The sequence below is a fragment of the Tursiops truncatus genome, chromosome 20, assembly GCF_011762595.2.
Source record: "Tursiops truncatus isolate mTurTru1 chromosome 20, mTurTru1.mat.Y, whole genome shotgun sequence".
In the NCBI taxonomy this organism is placed as follows: domain Eukaryota; kingdom Metazoa; phylum Chordata; class Mammalia; order Artiodactyla; family Delphinidae; genus Tursiops; species Tursiops truncatus.
The window spans coordinates 41,943,770-41,970,204 of NC_047053.1; the positions used below are offsets into that span (position 1 = coordinate 41,943,770).

Here is a 26,435-nt window from a genome sequence, read left to right on the forward strand (position 1 = left end):
CAACGGTTATAAATGTAATCATAATCCTTTCACTTATTACAGAAGCCCAGCAAGTTAGGTTGTAATTTGAGATAACAGCTACTCATATCATATTCTTTAGCCTAACATCATTGCATTTTAAAATCACTATTAGATGTCAATTTTAGAAGTAAATGCTATTTTTATATATTTTATACATTTTCTGTTACCCCGTGAGCTAACATTAAAATAACTTGACACTTTGATAGTTGATATCACTGCAGAATTCTTTTAAATTAGGGGGAAAAAGTCAAGGCAATAAAAGGTAGACACAGTAAAAATTGGCAATTAAGAATATATCTTTTAATTCCTTACATAATACCTAGATGGTTTTCCTCAATATGAATCAATACAGTTACAGTGTGACACAGCTTGCTTTAAATGAATTGATTCTTCTACGACTTTCAAGAATAGAAGAGAATAAATTCCTGAGTTACCTGAGGTAAGCTGAATGCAATGCTCCCTGGAACCACAGATGGGTGGGTCCTCAGTGTAAACGTGTACCTGTGGTTGGGGGAGGTCCTAACCATCACGTGCCTAAAGGACAGAAACACAGTCAATACTCCACATCAAAGGAAATAAAGTGCTCATTTCCAACAAACGATGTTTGATGAGTACTGGGTGGAAACATGGCATTATATGAGTCCTGAAGAAACAGGACCACAAATTTCATTTCCAAAAATTGTCAGCAATTCAAAACGTTTTCCAGGAATAAGGACCACCTCAGGCCAAACAGACATCAAGCAGAATCAGGACCAAGTTCAAGAGAGTACCTACCATCCAAAACCTCAACGTCATTGCATTTCCAGTTTACATAAAACTAAAGACAGTAATTTACTTGATATTAAGTAAAAATTAGATGAATTTCCTCTCCTGAGACTTATTTCACATTCTAACTAGACTAAAGGAAGGAGAACCAAAGATAGAATAAAGCCAGGATATAGCAGTCAAAAAAAAAGTTAGTTTTTAGGACTATTCATTAAATCTCTTTGCAGATTCCCACAACAGGTTGAAATAGTAACAGCCTGTAATATTAAAAAGGTGGTAAAAATGAAAAATTTTCACAAAATATATCAGCTTCCATACAGATATCAATATTTACTATTTCAAAGCATTTTGTGCTAATTCACCCTGCTCAGAAGTTACCTGTAAACAGATGAACTATAGTTATCTCACGGTCATCTCCTATACCAAGAAACTACCAAGGACTGTGTGTGAGATAGAAGCTTCAAACTCTGCTACAATAGCACTATCTTTTTAAAAGTTATCTTTTAGAATGCTATAATTTTTAAAATATTAATGGTTAATGTTTCTAATGTTTCTAAAATATTAATGGTTAATGTTTCTATTCTATATGGTTAATATTTCATATCGTTTTGTCAGTAGGACACAAGTTCCTTGTATCTACTATACTTTAAGTAACCCCCTCATGTGTACAGTGAACATCTAACACGTAAAAGTATTCCATAAGCATATTCTCACACTGATTGTCTGTAGTGCAGTTTATATGTAGAAAGTTCTATGTTCAACTTAGAATCACAGAATTTTTAGGACTGGAAACAATGTTAATACAATTATGTAGTATAGCCCTTTACTCTGAAGCGGAAAACCACAGATGATTAGCAGTTCTAACCCTGTGAAACTCATGCATTTCTCAGATAGCTTTAGAAACAGAAAAAGGCTCAGTTAAAATCCCACTTCCTTCCTCATTTCCCTAGTCTGCCTTCTGGAACAGCCCCTTCATGTCCTTATCTCCACCAACCTTAGAAGCACATGGACGGCAATGAACTTGGTAGCAGGGTACTTAGAAGTTCTGCCAATGGTGATGTGAATCAGTTAAAAATAAATGACAGTGAAAAATGCTTGTAAAGATTCTACAACTGTTGTGCATCTTCCAATTTTCATGTCTCTTGGATTATCATAGTAATAATGATCAAAACAGCTAATATTTATTGAGGACTTATTAATGTGGTAGACTCTGTTCTAAGTGCTTTATTTGTGTAACTCAATATTCACAAACACCCTGAGGAAGATAGTACCACCGTCCCCATTTTACAGATTAGGACACTGAGGCACAGTCAGGGTATATAACTTACCCATGGTCACCCAGTATATAATTGGCAGCACCATGATCCAAACTCAGACAATCTGACCCAAAGCCAAAAACCTAATGACTACGCTATATATGATTCATATATCCAGTATGTTTAGTTCTGCTAAGAAAACCAATGGAAAAATAAAGTCATATATAAAAAACTATGTATCATTTAGAAAACATTTATCAAAATTTGATACAGTAAATACATGACTCTTTCTCATCTCCCATTTTCCAATTCAGCAAGAGGAATTAAAAAAGTATACTCAAACGTTTCCCAAAATAAATTAATTAATTAAATACGGACTCTCTAGAAGTTTCTAAAATACCATTTAGCAGGTTAGAAGAAAACAAAGTCAGATACTCACTGGCCAGACTGGAAATCCTTTTCATTCACAACTGCACAGTTAGTTAAAGATAATTCATCTGTAGGACATCTTGCAGCTTGCATACTCTGTAAGAATCAATGATTAGGAAAATAAAATTAAGTCACCTTTTATTTTCTTAAAGAATATTTTATGCTTCCTTGTCCTCTATTCCCCATCACCTGTAGTAAACGCTTACTGTTTTTGACCCCTAACTCTGTGGTAACAATAAACCCTGCCTTTCGGAAACTGCTCCCTCCCCATTCCACGTGCTTCTGTGGGCCTGCCAATCACAGCACACGTGCAATCACACAGAGTCCTATCCCATCCACGGGACTTTATATAGACAGGCGCTAGAAGAAAGGCACTCTCCCTCGCATCACCACCACACGAAGGAAGCCTTTCTGCTCTAAAAGAAGAAAACTATCGCAGAGAAAGCAAAGGTGACAGAGACACAGACAGACACCTTGAGACTCAGACCTGACAACGAAGTTAAAACCCTTGAGACCAGTTCTGAAAGTTGGTTGAGTCAATAAACTCTTTTTTGCTCAAGCTTGAGTTGGTTTTCCATTTCTTCCAAAAAAAAAAAAAAAAAGATTTTGACATAAAAATGCAATGATGTAAATTCAATACATTTGAAAAAGTATCTCCTCATAAGAGATCTCAAGTGGCTATGAACCATTTCTTCTATAGACTAAGAAAAGCTATCTTCCAAATACCTCCCAACAAAAATAATTACAGGTATATTTAAAATAAAATAGCAATTAACAGTCCTTTTGATCAACATTGATCAACAGCTACTAGTAAAACATTCCTTCATATAATGTATGTAACCAATAATCCTTCCACCATCCTCTAGGGTTTCCTAGTTATTGAAATATGACACTCATAGTCTGTTTATGACTAACGTACTCACTCTTCAAACCTCAAGCCAAAGCTGATTCTTCTTAAATTTGTCTCCCAAATACAAATTTATAGAGGAAAATAAATTACTCTTTGCCTTGCTTTTGTTTTTAATAAAAGGCTAGTTTCAATACAGCTACCCCAGTTGTTCAGAGCAGTGGTCTCTAAAGTGGGGTATGTGCACCTGAAGGGTTTGCTGGATAATCCTTTGGGGTATAAGAAGAAAATATCAGTTCTTCTATTTATATTTATTTATACCCATTTTTATTAAAGATGAACCCCATGCTAAGTGTATATTCTGCCTTAAGATATAACCTAATGACACTAATAATATAACCTAATGACACTAATAAAGTCTTCATAATCTGCCAGGCCTTTAAAAATTCAGTATTCACAGCAAGAGATAAACTTCTCTAATTTTTCCACCTATGTTTAAAGTCACATCCTATTGAATCTAGCAATTCACAGCATTGTATTGAAGTTAAATAACTGTTGAAACTGCTAAGGTTTCCTGAGAGAAAAGACAAGAAGCTATGACCCACAGTAAAAATGACTAAAATGATACATGGAAAATAAAATGGTGACAAACTAGTATTCTTCTATTGGTAAAGATAGCCAAAATCTCTTAGAAAACTCTAAAGAGCTGAAGATATCAGGACATGTTATAGAGTGTAGGAGGTCTGCTATATAGTAGAATCAAAATATAGTTATTTCTTTCATCTTAGAAGATTTGCTAGGTAATTGCAAAACACACCAAGAACTACAATTTTGCGAGTCACTAAAGGAAAGATGTAGTGAAAAAGACACAGTCTAAACTATAAATGAAACAATACGCGTTATGGGAAAACTGTAACCACTGATGGAATGGCTGTTTTGACTGGAATAAAAAGAATAATTCCAGAATAAAGTTACAAAGACAGCACATTAAGTGAAAGTTGTTCACTGTTTCATTCACAGGTAAACTGTTGCTGCATACAAGTCAGAGCCAAAGGTGTGCACATGTCCTTCATGATGTCACTGAGGTCAACTTTATCAAAACAAGACCTTTACAATATAGAATCTTTCCTACACTCTGTAAAAGGCCAGGAAGCAGTGTAAAATCTTTTTTTTTTTTTTTTTTTGGTAAACCATATAGGGATTCACTGGTTACCAAAAGGTAAAGTGCTACCAATAAGATATTAAAAAAAGAAAGAAAAAGAAAAGAAAAATTCACCTTGCTCCTACAAGATAAAAATGAACAAAAACAAAAAGTAAAAAATACCTTGTGCTAACGAATAGAGCACATTTCAAAAATGGTTACTTAGAAACATTTCCATTGCTAAGCGATTCTGCTATTGAAAACAATGTATATTACCTAAAAACAAGCAAGAAATAAAAACTCTCATATCTGCATGCTTTAAAAAGTTAGAAGCAAACTTTTCTAATCTTTAAAAAAATCATCTAAATGATTTTTCAATGATTTTTGAACCCATTTATTAGTACTATAAAAGTACAATACATTCTGATTTGTCTGCAAGAAAAATAGATGGAAATTTACCAACCACATTTCACACATTTCAATAAAACATTTCCATAAATGGTACACAATCTGGGGGAATTTCAAAAGTACAGCTAAATTTCCCCCATTCTTATCTATGCTTTGATGGCCATTAAAATCAAGTAACAAAAAACCCCTAAATTTAGGGCTTCCCTGGTGGCACAGTGGTTAGGAATATGCCAATGCAGGGGACATGGGTTTGAGCCCTGGTCTGAGAAGATCCCACACGCCACAGAGCAATTAAGCCCATGCGCCACCATTACTGAGCCTGTGCTCTAGAGTCCGCGAGCCACAACTACTGAGCCTGCGTGGCACAACTATTGAAGGCCGCGCGCCTAGAGCCCGTGCTCCGCAACAAGAGAAGACACCGCAATGAGAAGCCTGCACACTGCAATGAAGAGTAGCCCCCACTCGACACAACTAGAGAAAGCCTGCGCACAGCAACGAAGACCCAACACAGCCAAAAATAAATAAATAATTTTTTAAAAAAACCTGAATTTAGAAATAGACCTCTGAATAGCTGTATTACAAAATATTAAACCTAGATTTTAAAGAATAGTAAAGCATCACTTTGCTTTCTGAATTATTAATAAATAAAATTAAGAGAATTTTCTACAGTTCATCTTTAGCTCATCCTTCTTTTTTGTGTATGTTTTACTATGTATATAAACTATTAGTGTATCACTTAAAAATAAATAGGTATATATACTGGGGATATAGGATCAAAACATATTTTGTGTATGAGATCTATGAAATCACTAATTTAGAACATGACACAAATAAGGTCATAAGTTTGCTTTCCGAATGAGATAGTATTTTTGCCCATGGTCACCATTTGACCAGCCACCTGACCAAACTGTGCAGAACTTTGTTTCCCTCTTACCCTGGGGTCTCTCTCACATACAAGCTTCTTTCTTTTTTTTTTTTTTCCCAATATTTTAACCCCGAGGCCCTGCAAAATCCAGAACTGCTTTCTATGACATTCAAGTTCTTTTTTTTTTTATCCTATAAATTTATTTATTTTTGGCTGCACTGGGTCTTCGATACTACGCTCAGCCTTTCTCTAATTGTAGCGAGTGGGGGCTACTCTTCGTTGTGGTGCGCGGGCTTCTCGTTGCGGTGGCTTCTCTTGTTGCAGGGCACAGGCTCTAGGTGTGTGGGCTTCAGTGGTTGTGGCTCGCAGGCTCTAGAGCGCAGGCTCAGTAGTTGTGGCACACGGGCTTAGTTGCTCCACGGCATGTGGGATCTTCCTGGACCAGGGCTCGAACCTGTGTCCCCTGCATTGGCAGGCGGATTCTTAACCACTGCACCACCAGGGAAGTCCCACTTCTTTCTCTTATATTCCTCTCTTCCCTAACTCTGAGCCCCTTGTCCAGCCAACTCCTACTTATTCTACAATTTCTCAGCTCAGACATTACATTTTCTAGAAGACCTTCCTAGATATCTTCTCCTCCTATAAGATAAAGGTCAAATGGAAGAACTTAACTGTATTTTTATTATCTGTTTACACTGCGTAAAAGACATAAGGTTCTCAAGGACTGAGACTACATCTTGCTCGGATCTATGGTTCCCAGGGCTAAGACAGGGCATGGCACACAGTCAGTGCTCATTAAACATTTGTTGAATAAATGAACTTACAGATCAATACAATCTATCCCAACTTCAGAATAAACAATTCAAAGAACATGGACACAAAGGACATTTCAAGGTTACTTAGGAAGTGATATAATTTAAATAAAATTATCTAATAGTTCAAAATTACACAGAATTGATATAGCCAAAGTTATGTAAAAATTTACAAAATGCTAAGTTAACCTTTTCATTTGTAAACTTGTTTACTTGTCAAAGAGTTGGTGTCCTTTAAATAAGAGTGAAAAAATCTGTAAAAGTCATCTGGCTGGCCAACTAAAACAGATGCTGTGAGCAAACGGCCTCCCTACTGGAGTCTAGAAGCATCTGTGTTTTTATGGTAAGCCAAGCACGGTATCTCATTTTCTCATCAAAATATGAGACCCTATAAATAGTAGCTGTTTACTTATCACAATAATGCCAAGGGAACATTCCACAATTTTTCTAACACTGACCTTGCCTCTAGGAAACAATGATAAAAGCCCAGCCACGACGGCCACATAGCTATTATGAAATGAAAATACGAAACTGACAGGCAAATTTATATAAGTTTAGTTATCTGAGGTACTAGAATATTTAACTGTCTGAAGGCTATAAAATGTTTTCATTAACAACTTGAAATGTAAAAAATTATTAACTCATTGCTACGCAAAAGAATGAAAATCTCAACAAATTTTTAATGAAAACTTCAGCAGAAGTAATTATATCATTACTTTGAACCCTCTTGCACTGTTGGTGGGAATGTAAATTGATACAGCCATTATGCAGGTTCCTTAAAACACTAAAAATAGAACTACCATATGACCCAGCAATCCCACTACTGGGCATATACCCAGAGAAAACCATAATTCAAAAGACACATGCACCCCAATGTTCATTACAGCACTATTTCCAATAGCCAGGACATGGAAGCAACCTAAATGTCCATCAACAGAGGAATGGATAAAGAAGATGTGGTCTATATATACAATGGAATATTACTCAACCATAAAAAGGAATGAGGGCTTCCCTGGTGGCGCAGTGGTTGAGAGTCCGCCTGCCAATGCAGGGGACATGATTCATGCCCCAGTCCGGGAAGATCCCACGTGCTGCGGAGCGGCTAAGCCTGTGAGCCATGGCCGCTGGGCCTGCGCGTCCGGAGCCTGTGCTCCGCAGCAGGAGAGGCCACAACAGTGAGAGGCCCGCGTACCGCAAAAAAAAAAAAAAAAAAAAAAAAAGGAATGAAATTGGGTCATCTGCAGAGACGTGGATGGACCTAAAGAGTATCATACAGAGTGAAGTAAGTCACAAAGAGAAAAAAAAAATATCGTATTAACACATATATGTGGAATCTAGAAAAATGGTAGAGATGATTTTTTTTTTTAAATAAATTTATTTATTTTTGGCTGCTTTGGTTCTTCGTTGCTGTGTGCGGCCGTCTCTAGCTGCAGCGAGCAGGGGTTATTCTCCGTTGCGGTGCATGGGCTTCTCACTGCAGTGGCTTCTCTTGTTGCGGAGCACGGGCTTTAGGTGCACAAGCTTCAGTAGTTGTGGCACGTGGGCTCTGTAGTTGTGGTGCACCGGCTTAGTTACTCCGCGGCATATGGGCTCTTCCCAGACCAGGGCTTGAACCAATGTCCCCTGCACTGGCAAGCGGACTCTTTAACCACTGCACCACCAGGGAAGCCCGATATAGATGATCTTATTTGCAAAGTAGAAACAGAGACACAGACATAGAGAACAAACGTATGGATACCAAGGGGGAAAGGGGGTTGGGTGGGATGAATTGGAAGATTAGGACTGACATATATACACTATTGATACTATGTATAAAATAGATTACTAATGAGAAACTACTGTTTAGCACAGGGAACTCTATTCAATGCTCTTTGGTGACCTAAATGGGAAGGAAATCCAAAAAAGAGGGGATATATGTGTACATATAGCTGATTCACTTTGCTGTACAGCAGAAACTAAAACATTGTAAAGCAACTATACTCCAGTGTAAATTTTAAAAATACTCCTTTCTTTTCCAATTACATATCTGCATGAGACAACAGATTGAATGCAGATGCAGATGTGTGAGAATTACAGCTGTCTTCTAAGTCAGAGATTTGCAAAAATGTAAAACAGTGCCACTCACTATTTTTTTTTTCGCCTTGTAAACTATAGTTATCTTTTCATAAAGATAGGTTCTTTTTTTTAAACATCTTTATTGGAGTATACTTGCTTTAAAATGGTGTGTCAGCCTCTGCTTAAAGATAGGTTCTTTATGATAACCTGTAATGGGCTTTAATGTTATTTTTAAATGACTCCATCAATAAATATTAAAAAACTTTTTAAATATATAATCCTTATGCCAAAGGAAAAAAAAAGTTATATCATTACTTACGTGAGAGGCTTTAAAGTGCAGAAAGAGAACTGGCTTCTTCCCATCAAAAAGAAAAAAATTGGGCGGGGGGGGCAGGTAATCAGGACTCCTCTGGGCATCACTGCATAGTTTTCAAATTTAAATAACATACTTTCATCCAAAGGTCCACTTTAAAAATTGGATTTTTAAAATATATGCTTTATTGTTTACCAAAGAACTCAGTAGGGCAAAATAAATAGAAAAACCCAAAGCGTGTAGTACCTGATTATAAGACCTCATTACAGATAACTGCAACACTCATGAATCCATTGGTCTTCTCTGTGGTGCTTCAGGCCTAGGTTACATCTGTCTAGAGACACAAATTCCCCCACAGGAAAGGGAAGTAGGACAGAGTATACGAACTTGCCCCAGAGCCAGCTCAGCTAACAAGTCTCACTCAATTTTGTGCTTCCTGAAAAATAACATTTTATAACTGCACTATTCAATAAAGTAACCACTAGACACATATGGTTATTAAAATTAAAACTAATTAAAATTTTAAAATTCAGGTGCACTAGTCACATTTCAAGTGCCACATGTGGCTATTAACTGTCACTGAAGAAAGTTTCATTAGATGGTGCTAGTCTAGAGCAGTGTGAGAAAGGCCATCAGTAATCCGTGTCTTCAGGCCTATGGAACCACTCTGCTATAAACTCCTGAAATAATAATTTCTATTAAAATTGTGAAGTCCTGTGGGACTAGAAGTGATGGACAGAAATAAGCTAAATTTGTGTGTCCTATAGTAATCTTGCAAAGAGCATGGAGGGATACCCTTCACATTATCCATCTCAAATCAGTAACTATTCACATAGGTGACATCCCTTAGGGCCTTAAAATTCCTTTCCAAACTTATATTGAAAAAGAAAAAAAAACCTGAGCTCCCATTTTGGTTTTTTGAGGGAAAAAAAAACACAAAGGAAAATATAAAAGGCTGACAGCACTAAATAGTGGCAAAGATGTAATGCAGTTTCTTATAAGGTTAATGTGACCCAGCAGATCTACCCCTAGGTTTTAAGCAAAGAGAAATGAAAACATACAGCCACACAACGACTAGTACACAAACTGTCACAGCAACTTTATTCATAATAGTCAAAAGCTGAAATAACACGAAGATCTACCAACAGTTGAATGGATAAACAAATTGTGGCACAGCCATACAATGGAACACTACCCAGCAATTAAAAAGAAACTACCTACTGATATATGCAACAACATGAGTAAACCTCAAAAACATAATGCCAAGTAAAGCCAGATGCTTATATAATATAGGATGAACTCTTTTGCATCACCTTGTAATTACATGAAATCATAGAAGAAGCAAAATTAATCTAGAGTAACAACCACACACACACACACAATCAGTGATTGCCTGGGGCCGGGGTGAAATGAACAGCAGAAAAGCATGAAGTAATTTTTTGAGATAACAGAAATGTTCTATATCTTGATTGTATTTTATTGTATACAGGTTATACCTCAATAAAGTTGAGAAGTGATGGTCTGATTTTTTAATGGCTGGGCAATCACCAATAATTCCCATGTAAAGACAGTATAAATGTTCAAACTAGAAAACATAGTTTAGGTACAAGGTACATACACACATGCAACAAAGACCTAGACCTTGGTACATCTGTACTCAGGTAGGCCTACTGGTAAAGAAAGCCAACTAGGTCTGCAGAACAGATTCAGTTCTCTCCCCAACCAGTCCTCATCCAAGCTGTAGGAATAAACAGAACTAGGAGAATGGCCAGATCTACCTCTAAAGGCCAGTGTAAGGTTGCTGACCATATTGGCCTGCTAGTCCTGGGCACAGGATGTGAAAAGAGGAAGTATAAAACCTACAACTCCTGGCATGAATGTCCCATACTAACCATCAGATTCGCAATTCTTCCTCCTGAGAAAAGTAAGATTGTTTGTTTTCCCTGTAATAATTCTTCCACTAAGACGCAAGGGAATTGATCTAAAGTTCTACTCTCCCTATGGGCAGGAATGGAAACAGGAGGACATAGGAATAAATGCACAACCACCCAAACATACACAAGAGAATTAAATGAAGTATTCTTATTCACTTGATATAGAGTAAATAATAAATCTCATCATAGAGATATTCAGTAAAGAATTATTTGTAATAGAAAAAAAAATCACAGTCTAAAGCTAAATAAATGCCGTGAATAGGCGCATGGTTAAAAGTATCACAACTATGCAGCCATTTAAAAGGTCAAGGTACCTCTGTATGTACTGACAAGGGAAATGTCCACAATATAGAATTAAGTTTTAAAAAAGAAATAAAATAGCATGTAGAGTAAGTTTTTAATAAAAAAGATACACACTAAATTAGTTACCACTGAGGTGAAACAAGAAGGTATAAATGAAACACCTTCGCTTTTCACAATTCTGAATGGTTGGAACTGTTTTTTACAATAAACTGTTTTTTACAATAAATAACCCTTATCTTAGGAAAATAATTTTAAATATAGAGAACTTTTATGTACAAAGTTGTCCTCTACAGGATTACTTTAACGGTGATGAATTAGAAGCAAACTAAAAGTCCTATTTCAAAGTGATGGTCAATGAAAACTAAAACATATCCACTTAATTAAATATCATATCCTCATAATATTCAAATCACAGGATAGTATATGTATACATGTATATATATACATAGATATATATAAATTTTACTTTATAGTTTTATTTTTTTAAGTATAGCAAAGAAATTAAATAAAAACACACCACGGCTTCCCTGGTGGCGCAGTGGTTGAGAGTCCGCCTGCCGATCCAGGGGACGCCAGTTCGTGCCCCGGTCCGGGAGGATCCCACATGCCGCGGAGTGGCTAGGGCCGTGAGCCTGTGCTCCGAAACGGGAGAGGCCACAACAGTGAGAGGCCCGCGTACCGCAAAAATAAATAAATAAATTAAAAATAAAAACACACCAAAATGTAAAAAACAATTGTGATTGGACAATGGGACTATGAGTGATTTATTTTCTTCCTTTCTGCATTTTCCAAGTTAAAAAATATAGATAGCTGCTATTTTACTACCCAAATTAAAATTTTTGTATTAAAGTTAATTGATGGCATATTTCATTTCAGACCTCTGTTTCTGCATAGACAGTGATGACCTCACACATTAGGAAAATAACTGGAAGGACATGCTTAATAAAAGGACACTGTCATTATTCATGAAATATAAGACATGGTCTCATAATTTGCTTATGTGTGTTTTTTCTTCATAATTAAACCATGTAGGTTAAATCTAATTCTCTTTGACTACAGTGTGGCAAAGATTTTTGTATATAAATTAAGAAAACATACTTTTTAATAAACTCTGTAAGAAATTACAAGATATGGTCTGAAACACAGAATCTTTTGATAGATATACAAAGAGTTAAAATTTTATTTATACTGGGCAGATTAACCAATGACTGAGCATCAAAATGAACACCAAGTCATAAGCCAGTTAACTAAATCCTTGGCTCTGTGAATAAATAATTAACTTGGGAACATTCATTAATGCCTCAAAATACATTACTTTAAAATTTGGAGAAGTACTTGGTACAATAGTTAGCACATAATAGACACTCAATAAATATTTGTGGAATTAAAAAATTGGTAGGGCTTCCCTGGTGGCGCATTGGTTGAGAGTCCACCTGCCGACGCAGGGGACACAGGTTCGTGCCCCGGTCTGGGAAGATCCCACATGCCGTGGAGCAGCTGGGCCCGTGAGCCATGGCCGCTGAGCCCGCGCATCCGGAGCCTGTGCTCCGCAACGGGAGAGGCCACAACAGTGAGAGGCCTGCGTACCCCAAAAAAAAAAAAAAAAAAAAAAAAAAAAAGAATATCCAAGTAAATGTAGAGATATATGATGTCATTCTATGCAATGACTTAATACTGTAAGGATATCATCAACTCCAAATTAACCTATAAACTTAATGTAATTATAAGAAAATCCAATGGGACTTCAGCAAATTCAATCTAAACTGTAACTGGCAAAGTTTTATAAATGTAATAGGCAAAATGAGAAAGGAACAAAATTTTTTTTTAATTTGTGAAAGTAGCCAAGAAAAATTTCACAAAGAATGAGACTGGCCCTACTAGACATCAAAACATGCCGTACACAGTAATTAAAACAATTTAGTGGAATTCCCTGGTAATCCAGTGGTTAGGCTCCACGCTTTCACTGCCGAGGGCCGGGGTTCAATCCCTGGTTGGGGAACTAAGCTCCCGTGGCCAAAAAAAAAACTAAAAATAAAATAAAAATAAATAAAATAAAACAATGTATTGTAGTATTAGTACAGAAACAGTTCAATGGAGTAGAACAAACAATCCAGAAATAGAACCAGGTGAGAACTTGATATGTGAGATTTAGAATCAGTAGAGGAAAGCTGAACTATTCAATAAATGGCACTGAGGCGAATGATTATCCACTTGGTGGCTGGACTGGAGGAGAGTCAATAATAACAGCTAATGTGTTTTGAGAGCTTATTACACGCCAGGCGCTGTTTTAAAAGCTTTACACACCTGCAAACACCCGGCCCTCGCTCTAGCTAACATTTTTGTTTTCTCATAGGAAAATTACTTCTCTCTAAATAATTTTTAAAATATGACTCATTCTGAATTTTGTATACTTAGAAGATAAAAAAATCTAATTTTAAAGTGAATAAACTAAAGATTGTGTGTTTTAATCCTATAGCTACCTCTAATTTGATTCAAGCTCGTACTGTAGCTCCATTTGGTCACATTCAAGGATCACAGCATTCTATTCTTAACCTTACAGAAGCATCTTAAGGCACATATCTCAAATGTATAAGGAGGTAGAATCCCTCATCTGTAGGTTTGATGGCAACCCGCCTATGCAGCCTTTGGTCTTTCGCCTCTTGGGTCACTGACAGTAAGCCTCTCTCATTCCAGAGGCGGGTCCACACCCCTCATAGTGACTTAAAAAGCAAAAGTTCCTTAATTCTCTTACCTCAAATTATCAACCTTTCTCTCTAGTAAGTTTGGTTCCTAGTAAGACTGGGTATCTCCCATATCTCTATTATTTGTGCTTCTCCAACAGCCTTATCACTACTCATCACCAGCTGCCTTAAACTACTTAGTTGAGTACCACTATTCTAAGCTCTGGCATGCCTGTGCCACCCAGTATATGCAACGTTAGTTGAAGTGTTTATTAGCATTTTTTGAGATACACTTCTGCTATGGTTTGATGTTTGTCTTCCCAAAATCCATACGTTGACAACCTAATGCCCAAGGCGATGGTATTAGAAGGTGAGGCCTTTGGGAGGTGAGTAGGTCAAGAACCCCCATGAATGGAATTAGTACCTTTATAAAAGAGGGCCCAGAGAACTAGCTTGTCCCTTCCAGCAGGTGAGGATACAATGAGAAGTCTGTGACCCAGAAGAGGGCCCTCACTCAACCATGCTGGCACCCTGATCTTGGACTTCCAGTCTCTAAAACTGTGAGAAATAAATTTCTGTTGTTTATAAGCTACCCAGTCTCTGGTATTTTGTTACAGCAGCCCAAACAGACTAAGACAAGTTCATGTAACATAAAATTCATCACTTTAAAGTGTACACTTCGGTGATTTTTAGTATATTCACTACATTGTGCAATTATCACCACTATCTAATTCCAGAACATTTCTAGCATTCCAGAAAGAAACCCTGTACCTATTAGCTATTTAATCCCCATTCTCCCCTGCCTCATCCCTTGGCAACCACTAATCTACATTCTCTTTCTATGGATTTGCCTATTCTGAACATTTCATATAAATAGAATCATACAATCTGTCATCTTTGTGATTGCTTCTTTCAATTAGCATAATATTTTCAAGATCATCTATGTTGTAGCAAGTGACAGCACTCCATTCCTTTTTGTGATCATATTCCACTGTACGGATAACCCACATTTGTTTTATCTATTCATTAGCTGATGGACATTGGGTTATTTCCACGTTTGGGCTATTATGAATAATGCTGCTATGAACATTCATGTACAAGTTTATGTATGAACATATATTTTCAACTCACTTGGTTATATAGCTAGGAGAATTGCTGGATCATTCTATGTTTAACTTTTTGAAGAACTGCCGAACTGTTTCCCACAATGGCTGCTCCATTTTACATTTCCACCAACAGTGTATGAGGGTCCCAACTTCTCTACACTGTCACCAACACTTTTTTTTTTTTAACTATAGCCATCCTAGTGGGTGTGAGGTAGTATCCCATTGTGGGATTTGATTTATATTTCTCTAATGACTATGATGCTGAACATCTTTTCATGTGCTTATTAGTCATTTTCACATCTTTTTTGGAGAAATATCTATTCAAATCCTCTGCCCATTTTAAAATAGAGTTTCTTTTTATTGTTGAGTTATAACGGTTCTTTATACATTCTGGATACTAGACCATTATCAGACATATGATTTATAAATATTTTCTCCCATTCTGTGGGTTGTCTCTTCACTTTCTTGATGCATGATAATTTTAAATTTTGATGAAATCTAATTTATCTATTTTTCCCTTTGGTGCTTGTGCTTTTTGTGTCGTATCTTTTTTTAAAAAAATCACTGTTTAATGCAAGGTCATGCAGATTTTCACCTTTGTTTCCTTCTAAGAATTTTATAGATTTAGATCTTTGACCCATTCTGAGTTCATGTTTGTATGTGGTGTGAGGTAAGGGTCCAGGTTCATTCTTTTGCATGTAGATATCCAGTTGTCTCAGCATCACTTGTTAAAAAGACTATTCTTTCCCCACTGAATGGTCTTGGCCCTCTGTTGAAAATCAATTAACCATAAATGTATGGTTTTCTTCTGGACTCTCAATTCTATTCCACTGGTTTACATGACTATGTGACTATCCTTAGGCCAGTGCCATATCATCGTGATTACTGTACTTTATAATAAGTTTTGAAATCAGGAAGTGTGTCCTCCAACTTTACTCTTCTTTTTCTTTTTCAAATTGTTGTGGCTAAAATGGCTTTGCAACTCCATATGAATTTTAGGATCAGCTTGTCCACTTCTGGGAACAAAGCAGTTGGAATTTTGAAAGAGGCTGCACTGAATTTATAGATCAATTTTGGGAGTATTCCGATCCATGAACAGATTTTCATCTACGTTTCCTTCTAAGAAGATGTCTTTCCATGTATTTAGATCTTTAATTTCTTTCAATGTGTTTTATAGTTTTCAGTGTACAAATCTTACAATTCTTTGGTTAAACTTAGTCATAGGTATTTTGTTCTTTTTGATGCTATTGTAAATGGAACTGTTTTCTTAATTTTATTTTCAAATTGTTCATTGCTAGTGTATAGAAATGCAACTGATTTTTGTACATTGATCTTGTATCCTGCAACTTTATGGGATTCATTTTTTAGCTCTACGTTTTTTTCTTGTAAATTCTTTCATCTGTATATAGATATAATTTTCTTTCTAATTTGAATGCCTTTTTTACTCTTTTACTTAACTGCCCTATCTAGAACCTCCAAAATAGTGTTGAATAGAAGTGTAAGACAGCAGACATCCTTATCTTGTTCCTGATCTTAAAGGGGAAAGCTTTCAGTGTTCACCAGTAAGTATGATGTTAGCTGAGGGTTTCTGTGTTAGTTGAAATATATTTGTTGAACTGAATTTTGAGAGTGCCAACTCATAAGGTTGCTCTGAGAGTCTAACAAGAAAGGATCTGTGAAGGTGTTTTCAAAACTGTAAAATACCATTCATTCAATTTAAGATATTCTTATTTAGTAACTTAGTGTTCTTACTCTGAAAAGTTTACTCCAAATGTTCTTAAAGAAATCAAAACAATATTTGTGAAGCTTTTTTTTTTTTTTTATTCCCAACATCCTGATGAAAGTTTGGCACCTACGTTCTTTTGAAGGGTGAAGAAGGAGAGAAGAATTTTTGGAGAAGGAATCAGAACAAGGATCCCAGGCCTTAGAGCCTCTCCCCAGTCCCAACCCCTAAGTCCCACACCTCTGGGCTCTTCCCTTAGCGAGACACAGGGCATTCAGGAAAGTAGAAAGTTAGAGATGCAAGACAGGCAAGAAGCAAGAGGCAGCATGGTACAGAAGGTGGAACACAAGTTTCAGTAGAAAAAGTTAGCTGTGATTTCAGTTGTTCAGAAAAAAAAAGAAAGAAAAAAAGTGAGATACCCGAAAATATTAGAAAGTCTACTAAATTTCACATCTTCAAAGCTGCAAAATCTATTGATTTACATCCATATTAATCTAAATTGCTGATGTTAATCTGAGTCACTATAATTAAACATGCTAATAATTCATGATGCAAGTGCCTGTAATACTGAGAGGTTTCTCTGTTTAATAAACTCAGCTTGATAGTATAAGAATAATATAATGGTATTATTTATATTTTTTGGTTATTTAGAAATAATTATTTATAAATAATTGAGTAAAAGATTGGCTGTCGGAAGGCAAAAAGGAATTACTACCCTACGTTTGTTCAATGGAACAAATATTTAATGAATACCTATAATGTTCCAGGCACTGTGCTCTGTGCAGGAGATGTTCAATTAACAATGAAGTAGTGGCTACTTTTTATATTTTTTGAATACTGAATAAAAATAAAATATTTATTAAAAACTAAGATATAAAATACCAAGAAACAATCACCATGTTCCTACCACCTAGTTTAAGGAAAAAAACATTACCACTTCTTTAAATCAACTTTTTATTAAAGAAAACACAGATACAGAAAAGTACACACATTGTGTTTGGCTCAAAGAATTGCTGCAAAGTGAACACACCCAGAGTAACCAACACCCAGTTAAAGAAAGAGAACATTACCAACATCCCATACTGCCCCCTCCTTACCACTAGCTCTTCACCCCCAACCACAGATAACTGCTATCTTGTTTCTACCACCAGAGATAGAAATCAGAGTTTAGCCTGTTGAAAACTTTATATAAATGGAATCATATAGCTTGTATTATTTTGTGTGTGACTTCTACCCATCAATATTATGATTGTTAACACTCATCCATTTTGTTGCATGTAGCAATAGTTCATTTTCCTTGCTTTTTACAATATATAATTATATGAATATACCATTATTTATCCATGAGTTGTTTCCAGTTTTTAATTATGAATACTGTCGCTAATAACATTACATGTCTTTTGAATAATATATGTATGCATTTCAATTGGATAGCTATACTCCCAGCCCCACCCCCACATACACCCACTCCAGAAGAACTGCTGGATCACAAGCGTACATGCACACGCTCAACCTTAGGGAATTTTGCCTAAGGTATACAAAGTGATGTTTTGATATAAGTATACCTTGTGTAATGATTACCACAACAAGCTAATAAACATATCCATCACCTCACAAAGTTACTTCTGTGTGTGTGTGTATGGTAAGAACACTTAAGATCTACTGTCTTAGCACACTTCTTTGGCGGTCCAGTGGTTAAGACTCCGCGCTTCCAACACAGGCAGCGCAGGTTCGATCCCTTGTCAGGAACTAAGACCCCACAAGCCACCCAGCACGGCCAAAAAAAAAAGAAAGAAAAAGAAAGATCTGCTGTCTTAGCAAATTTCAAGAATACAACATCTTTTAATTAACTGTAATTACCATGCTATCTAGCATTGCAAATATTTTCCATGGAAAGGTCTGTCAAGGTACCTAATTCTCCATGCTGCACAAAATAACTTACGCTTTCTTAAACGTCTGAAAATTGGATACAGGTGAAGAAGGTATTAAAGGAAAGGTAAGACAATAACGCTGAAATCTAGAAATAACAAGGTTGAGTATACATTTGGAAGGAAATCTGGAGAAAAAAATCTCGAACAATTTGTTAAAGTAAATTGGAGAGCTCAAAATCCTAAGTCAATGGTCCTCAACTTTAGCATACACCATCTTCAGAACTGTTAAGGGATTGCAAGGGCCCCACCTCCAGTATTTCTAATTTAATCAACCTCTGTGGGGTAAGAGAATCTGCACTTTTAACAAGTTCTCAGGTGATGCTGATTAGCTGGTCTGCAGATTCCACTTTGGGAATCATTGCACTAAGAGAAATAAACTTCATAAAAACAGAAATAATGGCAGGTTCATTTCCTTCTATAATAGAAGAGAAGAAAATACGGAAAAGAGACTTCAATAATGCTCTTGGTCCATTTCATCCTTTAACTTGGTAAAACTTTATAGTTAAGTTTATTTTGATGCTTTATAAGTAGTAAATTGATTGGAAGTCTATATAAACAAAAAAGTTATCAGACTCAATATTTGCAGATCGAGAAAAGGACTGTATCGGAGGCCAGCAGCTATTTAAAGTTAGATCTATGCTATATTAATGACTTGGATAACAGAATAAACAACAGTATTCAATAGCTGGCAGAGAACATAACATTAAAATCCAACTACAGACACTGTCCAAAATGATAATTTACTAAGGTATACAGAAATAAACATTCCCCCATTCAACAATCATTTACTAAATAACACTTTCATGCCAGGCTTTGTTCTAAACAGTGGGATCTAAGTCTGCTATCATCTCAAAAAATTTTGTCAATATTATTCTCTAGGAGAAAAGTAACTAGGATAACTAAATCGTTTTAATCTCCGCACTCAGATTTTTTTTGGAAGACCCAGAATTAGTGATAAGCTTTATTTTCATTGCTTGTCAAACCAAGTAAGAAAATGTTTGCTCATATGCCCATAACACTAAAAACACTTTACACTTTTTTTTTTTTTTTTTGCGTTATGTGGGCCTCTCACTGTCGTAGCCTCTCTCGTTGCGGAGCACAGGCTCCGGACATGCTGGCTCAGCGGCCATGGCTTATGGGCCCAGCCGCTCTGCGGCATGTGGGATCTTCCTGGACCAGGGCACGAACCCGTGTCCCCTGCATCGGCAGGTGGACTCTCAACCACTGCGCCACCAGGGAAGCCCAACACTTTACACTTTTAAAAAATCCACCAGCGATGGGAATTCCCTGGCGCTCCAGTGGTTAGGACTCTGCGCTTTCACTGCCGAGGACCCGGGTTCAATCCCTCATGGGGGAACTAAGATCCCATAAGCCACTTGGTCAAAAATAAATTAATAACAAATTAAAAAATAATAATCCATCAGTGAAATCCTAAAATTCTCTTTAATATTTAGTGATTTTATAAAGAAGTGAATGTTGGGTTTCAAAAATGACAACTTATTTCTTACTTTAATAATTTTCCTATTTTCTCCATTACCAAAGATCTACATAGCTAGTACAAAATACATCAGAATTTTAGCACTTCATTCCGAATTTAGCAAAGGACCAAAACACCCTGCATTACTCATTAACAGCTAATGCTAATTCATCTGATTGCAAATCTATAGGGCACAAAGTTGCAATAAATTATTAGCACTTTTTGCTTAATGGCAAAAAAAAACAGGAAAGAAAGGAGGGAGGGAAGAAAATCAGCTTATCAGCTTCCTAGAGTAATTCAGCTAAATTTTATTGAAATGATCTTTGTATCTGCCCGTATAAAATACTATAAAGAAAAATGTAAATCAATGGCAAAAGATAAATATAAAATTTTTTTTAAAGGAGGGATTAAGTTGCTCATAAACTTCATATGGAAAGGGCAAGAAATGCCAAATGAAGAAAAATGAGGGGGACTAACACTACCAGATAGCAAGAATAATTTTAAAGCTATGGTAATTAAAACAGTGGTATTGGTGCACATATAGACAAACAGAATAATGAAACAGAATAGAGTCTAGACTTACAGTGGATATAAAACAGAGGTAGCATTACAAATCAGTGGGAAAAAGGATGGAGTCAATACATGACATTGGGACAACTGGTTATACATATGGAAAAGATAAAATTAGCTTCCTAATTCACACCAAACACAAAAATAAATTCCAGATGAATCAAACACCAAAACCTTTTAAAAGAAAATCTTTCTAATTTCAAAGTGGGAAACGATCTGTTTTAAAACATACAAGTACACTACTTATAGAGGTTTAAAAAAATGGGTAGTTATAACTAAAATAAAATTTAAATCTAAAACACTGCAAACATGAAAAGATCACCACTGAACAGCCCAAAAGAAAAAAAATGGGCAAAGGATATGCAAACGTAATTCACAGAAGAGGAAACTCCAAAGACCAATATGAAGAATGCTCAATCTCACTAGTAATCAGGAAAAAAATGCAAATTTAAACAATATTATTTTACCCCTATCATATTGTAAAAATTAAAATGTCTGCAATATTAAGTGCTGGAGAGGACATGAGTATCAGGTACTCATATACTGCTGGTAAGACTGCAAACTGTTATAACTAGGTAAAGATAAAGGTCACTGATCACCCAGCAATTCTATGTAGCTATTCTACATAGGGTACATGTCCACGTCTCTAGACATATACCTTAAAGAAACTGTTACACTCATATGTAAGGAGACATATACAAGAATGTGTGCACCAGGAGAAATAAAATTGAAAACCACCTAAATTGTCCTCTGATAAGAAAACAGATAATTGTGGTATATTTACAAAATAGAATACTACACAATAAACAGAATTAACTAGCTCTACGTAATTTCAACATGACTAAATCTCAATCACAATTTTAAATGAAAAAATGCACGCTGTAGAAGGAAATATACATTATGACACCACTATATACATTTTTAAAACACAAAAAGCAATATATTAGTTATGGGCACAAACATACGTAGATGTGAACAGAAAGGATTTATACCAACTTTAGGGTAGTGGTTACTTCTGGAAAAGGTCAGTGGAATCAAGAAGGGATACAAAGGGGATTCAATTGAATCTATAAGGTTTTATTTCTAAAAGTTAAAAGATATAGAGCAAATTTCACAGTATGTAAACTTCCCTGGTGGTGCAGTGGTTAAGAATCCGCCTGCCAATGCAGGGGACATGGATTCAATCCCTGGTCCGGGAAGATCCCACATACCGCGGAGCAACTAAGCCCAGGCGCCACAACTACTGAGCCTGCACTCTAGAGCCCGCGAGCCACAACTACTGAGCCCTCGTGCCACAACTATGGAAGCCCATGCGCCTAAAGCCTGTGCTCTGCAACAAGAGAAGCCACCGCAATGAGAAGCACGTGCACCGCAACGAAGAGTAGCCCCTGCTGGCCGCAACTAGAAAAAGCCCGCGCACAGCAACGAAGACCCAACGTAGCCAAAACTAAATAAATAAAATAAATTTTTTATAAAAAGAAGGGATACAAAGGGGATTCAACTGGATCTATAAGGTTTTATTTCTACAAGATACAAAGCAAATATCACAATATGTAGACACAATCTGGATGATGGGCACATAGATATATGTATGTTATACTATTTTCTGTACTTTTCATCATGCTTGAAATCTCTTAAGGCGCATATGAATTATTCTTGTTTAAAGTGCATAGAGCTAGAAATAGTTATAGTCACACAAGGAATATTTAGTTTGCATCATAAAAAAAATAAGTTGAAAATGAGTTTAAATCACTAGGAAATTGAAGGCAGTGTAAGGTAGGTCTCAGAGCCCATTCAAGGGCATTAATACTGAAGTAGGATAAAGGACCTCATTAAGAGATTTTTACCTATACACATACCCAGAGTATGGACCCTTAAGAACAGCCTTATAGCAAGTGACTAGTGTATTGCCAATGTAGCTGTTTCCAAGGATTCACTGCTCTAACAATTCAAGAATTTTCAATAGTAAAATAATATACTTTCACCTTACACCTTTGCACCCTTACTTAAATACCTGAAAAAAGAATACATCCATCTTAAGCATAAATTCCTCTGGGTTTCAGAAAGGAGCTAGTTGATAGTGCTTAAAGAGTTCAATTTTATTTTCTAAAATGTATTGCATTTGAACATACTTTATAAAATCTCCACTAGAGTGATACACAAAAGCAATAACTACTGCATACAAGATTGCAGAGAGCTGATATGTTCCGGACAGTAAAACTCTTTTTTAGGAAATGGGACTACAAAACATTTTATATTATTTGTTTTGACTTGTGGTACTGCCCATGAGCTGTCCCCAATCTAGGACTTGTGTTCCAATCTGAAGGTTGGTTATTTGGTAAAGATGTCATTCACCCATAAAAATGTTATAAATGGTTAGGTTTCTGGACTAGGTTACAAAAACTTTTTCAATATACTGATACTAAATATACTAGCCTGACCTAGACAAACAACCAGATTAGGTAAAACTTACCTCTAACATCCTTCTAAACCCCTTTCAACAGCTAAGAGAGTTCCCTCTCTTAGATTCCTATTTAACATCATCTTACTCCTATTTCTTAAAACAAATTACCTCCACTAGATGTAAGAATTTATGAAGAAAACAATCCCTTGGTTTTATTTTCATTAATGTATGTGTATTTTCAGAAAGGGACTGCTAAATTTCCAGTAAGTGAGATTTCTGGCAATTTTAAAAGAGAGAGTACAAAAAAGTTCAGGCACTGTGGAAAGCCTATCTTCTTCTCTTTCCTTTTTCTTCAGGAGTGGGGTGACAGTGGTAGTCTAAGGGGTCTGGAAAGCAACACCAAACAGAGAAGCTTTACTAAGGAGCTTCTCCCTGCCTAGAGTCAGCTCTCCTCAGCTATTAAGGCTACTTTTCAGATTCTTTCCTCTGCTTCTGATTCCCTGATTCCAGAGCAAATGCAGCACGAGAGTTCTGAAAGACGGTGTGGAGGCCTAGGGCAGTGGCAGCCATCTGTACGTGGAGGTCTTTTATAAATAAGAGTCTATAGTCAATGTAAGTAATAAGAATTATAACTTTAGAATCTGATTTATTACTAGCAAAAATTTAAAACAGCTGAGAAAAACCTATTACCTAATTGAATCTTTTGAAAGGCCAAAAGGAACCAGATACGTTTAAATTAATTGATCGTGTTATAAAATGTATCCAACTTGTCATTCCATATTTTTCTCATATAATAAATACACTAAAACAATAATGACAAAAATTATTTTCTTTTAGGTTCTTTAGTTTTGAGATTAGGGGCTTCAAAGTATTTTAGGGATTAACCAATTTCTGATGACCTAGATGCTATATTGAATAACATCACACAGTTTATTCTTCAGTTTCCCAGATGGACTAAATATGATGCTTTGTTTTTTGGTCAGGAAAAGCAAAGGCCAAGATACACAGGTTACTAATGCTATCATCAGCAACACTGATACAAATCTTCAATAACAGAGTGAACATAAATACCGTTTACAAGCTGATGTCAGAATGCCAAAATTAACTAAACCAATCAAAAGCAGTAAAAACTCAAAATAGCTTTTCTCCCATAAAAAGAGAATTACAACAAGGCTGACTGTATTTGTTAAACATGGATAGGTAGTTGTTAGACAATTATGGCTATAGGAAGAAAAGATAAGACCACTCAAGATGGGCCAAAGGTGCTTAAATTTTCCGAAAGATAGAAGGTAGTTTTTCAAAATTAAACTTTGACAGCAGGCAAGTTCTAGGTAAAGTAAATCTACTCTTCTTTATACCCTTGCAACTAAGTTGATGAACTGACCTGAATTCAAATGCTAATCCTGCTTCTTGCTGGCTGTGAACCTGGCAAGTTACTAAGTCCCTCTCTCTGAGTAAAACAAAGTTAATACTACCTATCTTGCAGGGTGGTTTTGTCATGATTAAATGAGATACATTTGTAGCTAAGCAATGGTACCCAAAGCACTAACCCTAGGCCCCAGGCAGGTGCAAAGCACTGATGATAGTAAGTAAAAAACTAACACGGTCTCTGCTTTCATGGAAAGCAAAGTCTAGTGGTAGAGGCAATCACACTAATAAATTTTAAATGACAGACATAAATATCTAAGGAAAGGAATTCAGTTCTTCAAGAGCATATTAACAAAGGATCCTGACTTAGTGGGGGATCATCAGAACAGGCCTCCCTTGAGGAGCTGAGTGATCTATGAGTAAGAGGTAAATGGTTGGGAGCAGAACATCACAAAGAAAGGAAACACACATGCAAAGACCCTGTGGTAAGAGGTTCAAGGAACTGAAAGGCTTATATAACCTGAGCATAGAGAGTAAGGCAGTGAGTAGAGATGCAGGAGCAGAACCACAAAGGGCCTTCAAGGCCCAGTTAAGGATTTAGTCTTCTCCCAAAAGTAATGACTGTTACTGAGGGAGGGGTTTAAGTAGCAATGGGCACGGGAGGGAATAATCAATGTGGTGAATGGCATAAGGAGGCCACTCGGGAGCTTCCCGAAGTAGTCCAGGCCAGAAATGATAGTAGTTTGGGAAAAGGGGGTGGAAATGAAGTTGTAGAGAGGTTGACAGATTGGAGAGATTTTTAGGATGTTAAAATGACAGAACCCATGTGACTAGTCCAGTGGGTGTTTTGGATACAGTTTAAAGCAGTAATGCCCAACCCAGATTCTTTGGCCCTAATAATTAATAATACCCTTTTCTGAGGGGGGAAACAGAACTCAGTGATGAATTTTCCTTGAGGGCAGAGGATATGGTAAGAGACATAAATATAAAGAATGACCCACTCGCCCCCTCCTCAGGTTTCCAGCTTATATAAGTGGAATGCATTGTGATGCCATTCACTGAAATAAGAAACCCTGTAAAAATACTAATTAGGTGGGCTAAGACCATGGGTTTGAATTTGAACAAGTTGAGTTTGAGGTGCCTTGATTTTAAATAGTCAGTTTGACACACTGATCTGAAACTTAAATGATAGGTCTGCACTGCGAGTAAGATACTGAGAATCGTTGGCATCTAGATAGTAGTTGAAGCTGGGCTTAGAAGAGATTGCCTGGGGAGAAAACAGAGTGAGGAGACAGCCTTGAGGAACATCTGCACTGAATAACAGAGTAGAGGAGGGTGAGTCTGCAAAAGAGCAGTCTGACTAAAAACAGGAGGGAGGCTGAAGCCAAGGGAAGAACATTTTCCATGAAGGAGGCAACGGTCAACAATGTCCAACGCTGTTGAGGCATCAAGTAAGACAAGGAATGAAAAATGTCAGTTAAGTTTAGGGGCACGTTTCAGTGGGATGATAGGGCCAGAAATCAGGCTGCAGTGGGTTGAGGCGTGGGTAGGTGGCAAGCAAATGGGAGACAAATAAATGGAGACAAGATTTCTAGCTGTAAAGTGGGAAGAGAAAAGGTGACAGCTGTGGGAGTGGAGGGAGGGTTTACGATGGGAGAAGCCTGAGTTTGTTAAGAGGGAGCAGGTGAATATAGAGGAATGGGGCTCCTTAGAAGCGGGGGAAAGAGAATCTGAAGCACATTTGGAGCAGCTGTAGATAAAAGGAGAGGCTGCGGGGAAAAGAAGAGAAACAGGCCTAATTATATGACCTTTAAGGTCTCTTCTCACTCTAGAATCTCCCGACTTAACAATTTCCTTTAGGGAGAACATTTGCGTGTATGCATAATCTATGCAAATTTATTCAAATATTCCAGTAGAAATAAATCAGTCAAGCACATCCTTATCCCCTAATGACGCAGTTAACGTCCCCAGGTTTATGACCAGTGTAATCTTTGGGCAGGATCCATCCCTCAGAGAGGTTTTTGCT

At 36.6% G+C, this 26,435-nt stretch overlaps 1 protein-coding gene across 5 annotated transcripts in view; it reads right to left on the reverse strand.

The window, feature by feature from the left end:
* The window catches only part of NSF (N-ethylmaleimide sensitive factor, vesicle fusing ATPase), a 156,167-nt gene that overhangs the window by 128,896 nt on the left and 836 nt on the right, over positions 1–26,435 (reverse strand). For 4 of the 5 annotated variants that reach the window (XR_012328416.1, XM_019944417.2, XM_019944420.2 and 1 more), the window contains exons 1-3: positions 9,159–9,191; positions 2,482–2,567; positions 456–555 (exon numbers count right to left, since the gene is read on the reverse strand). Coding sequence is in view for 4 of the 5 variants with exons in the window: in XM_019944417.2 (XP_019799976.1) it covers positions 456–555; positions 2,482–2,567; positions 9,159–9,176 (204 nt within the window). In the remaining variant the exon portion in view is untranslated. Of the gene's footprint in view, positions 1–455; positions 556–2,481; positions 2,568–9,158; positions 9,192–26,435 lie in introns of those variants that run through there. The other variant, XM_019944419.2, reaches the window with a different exon arrangement.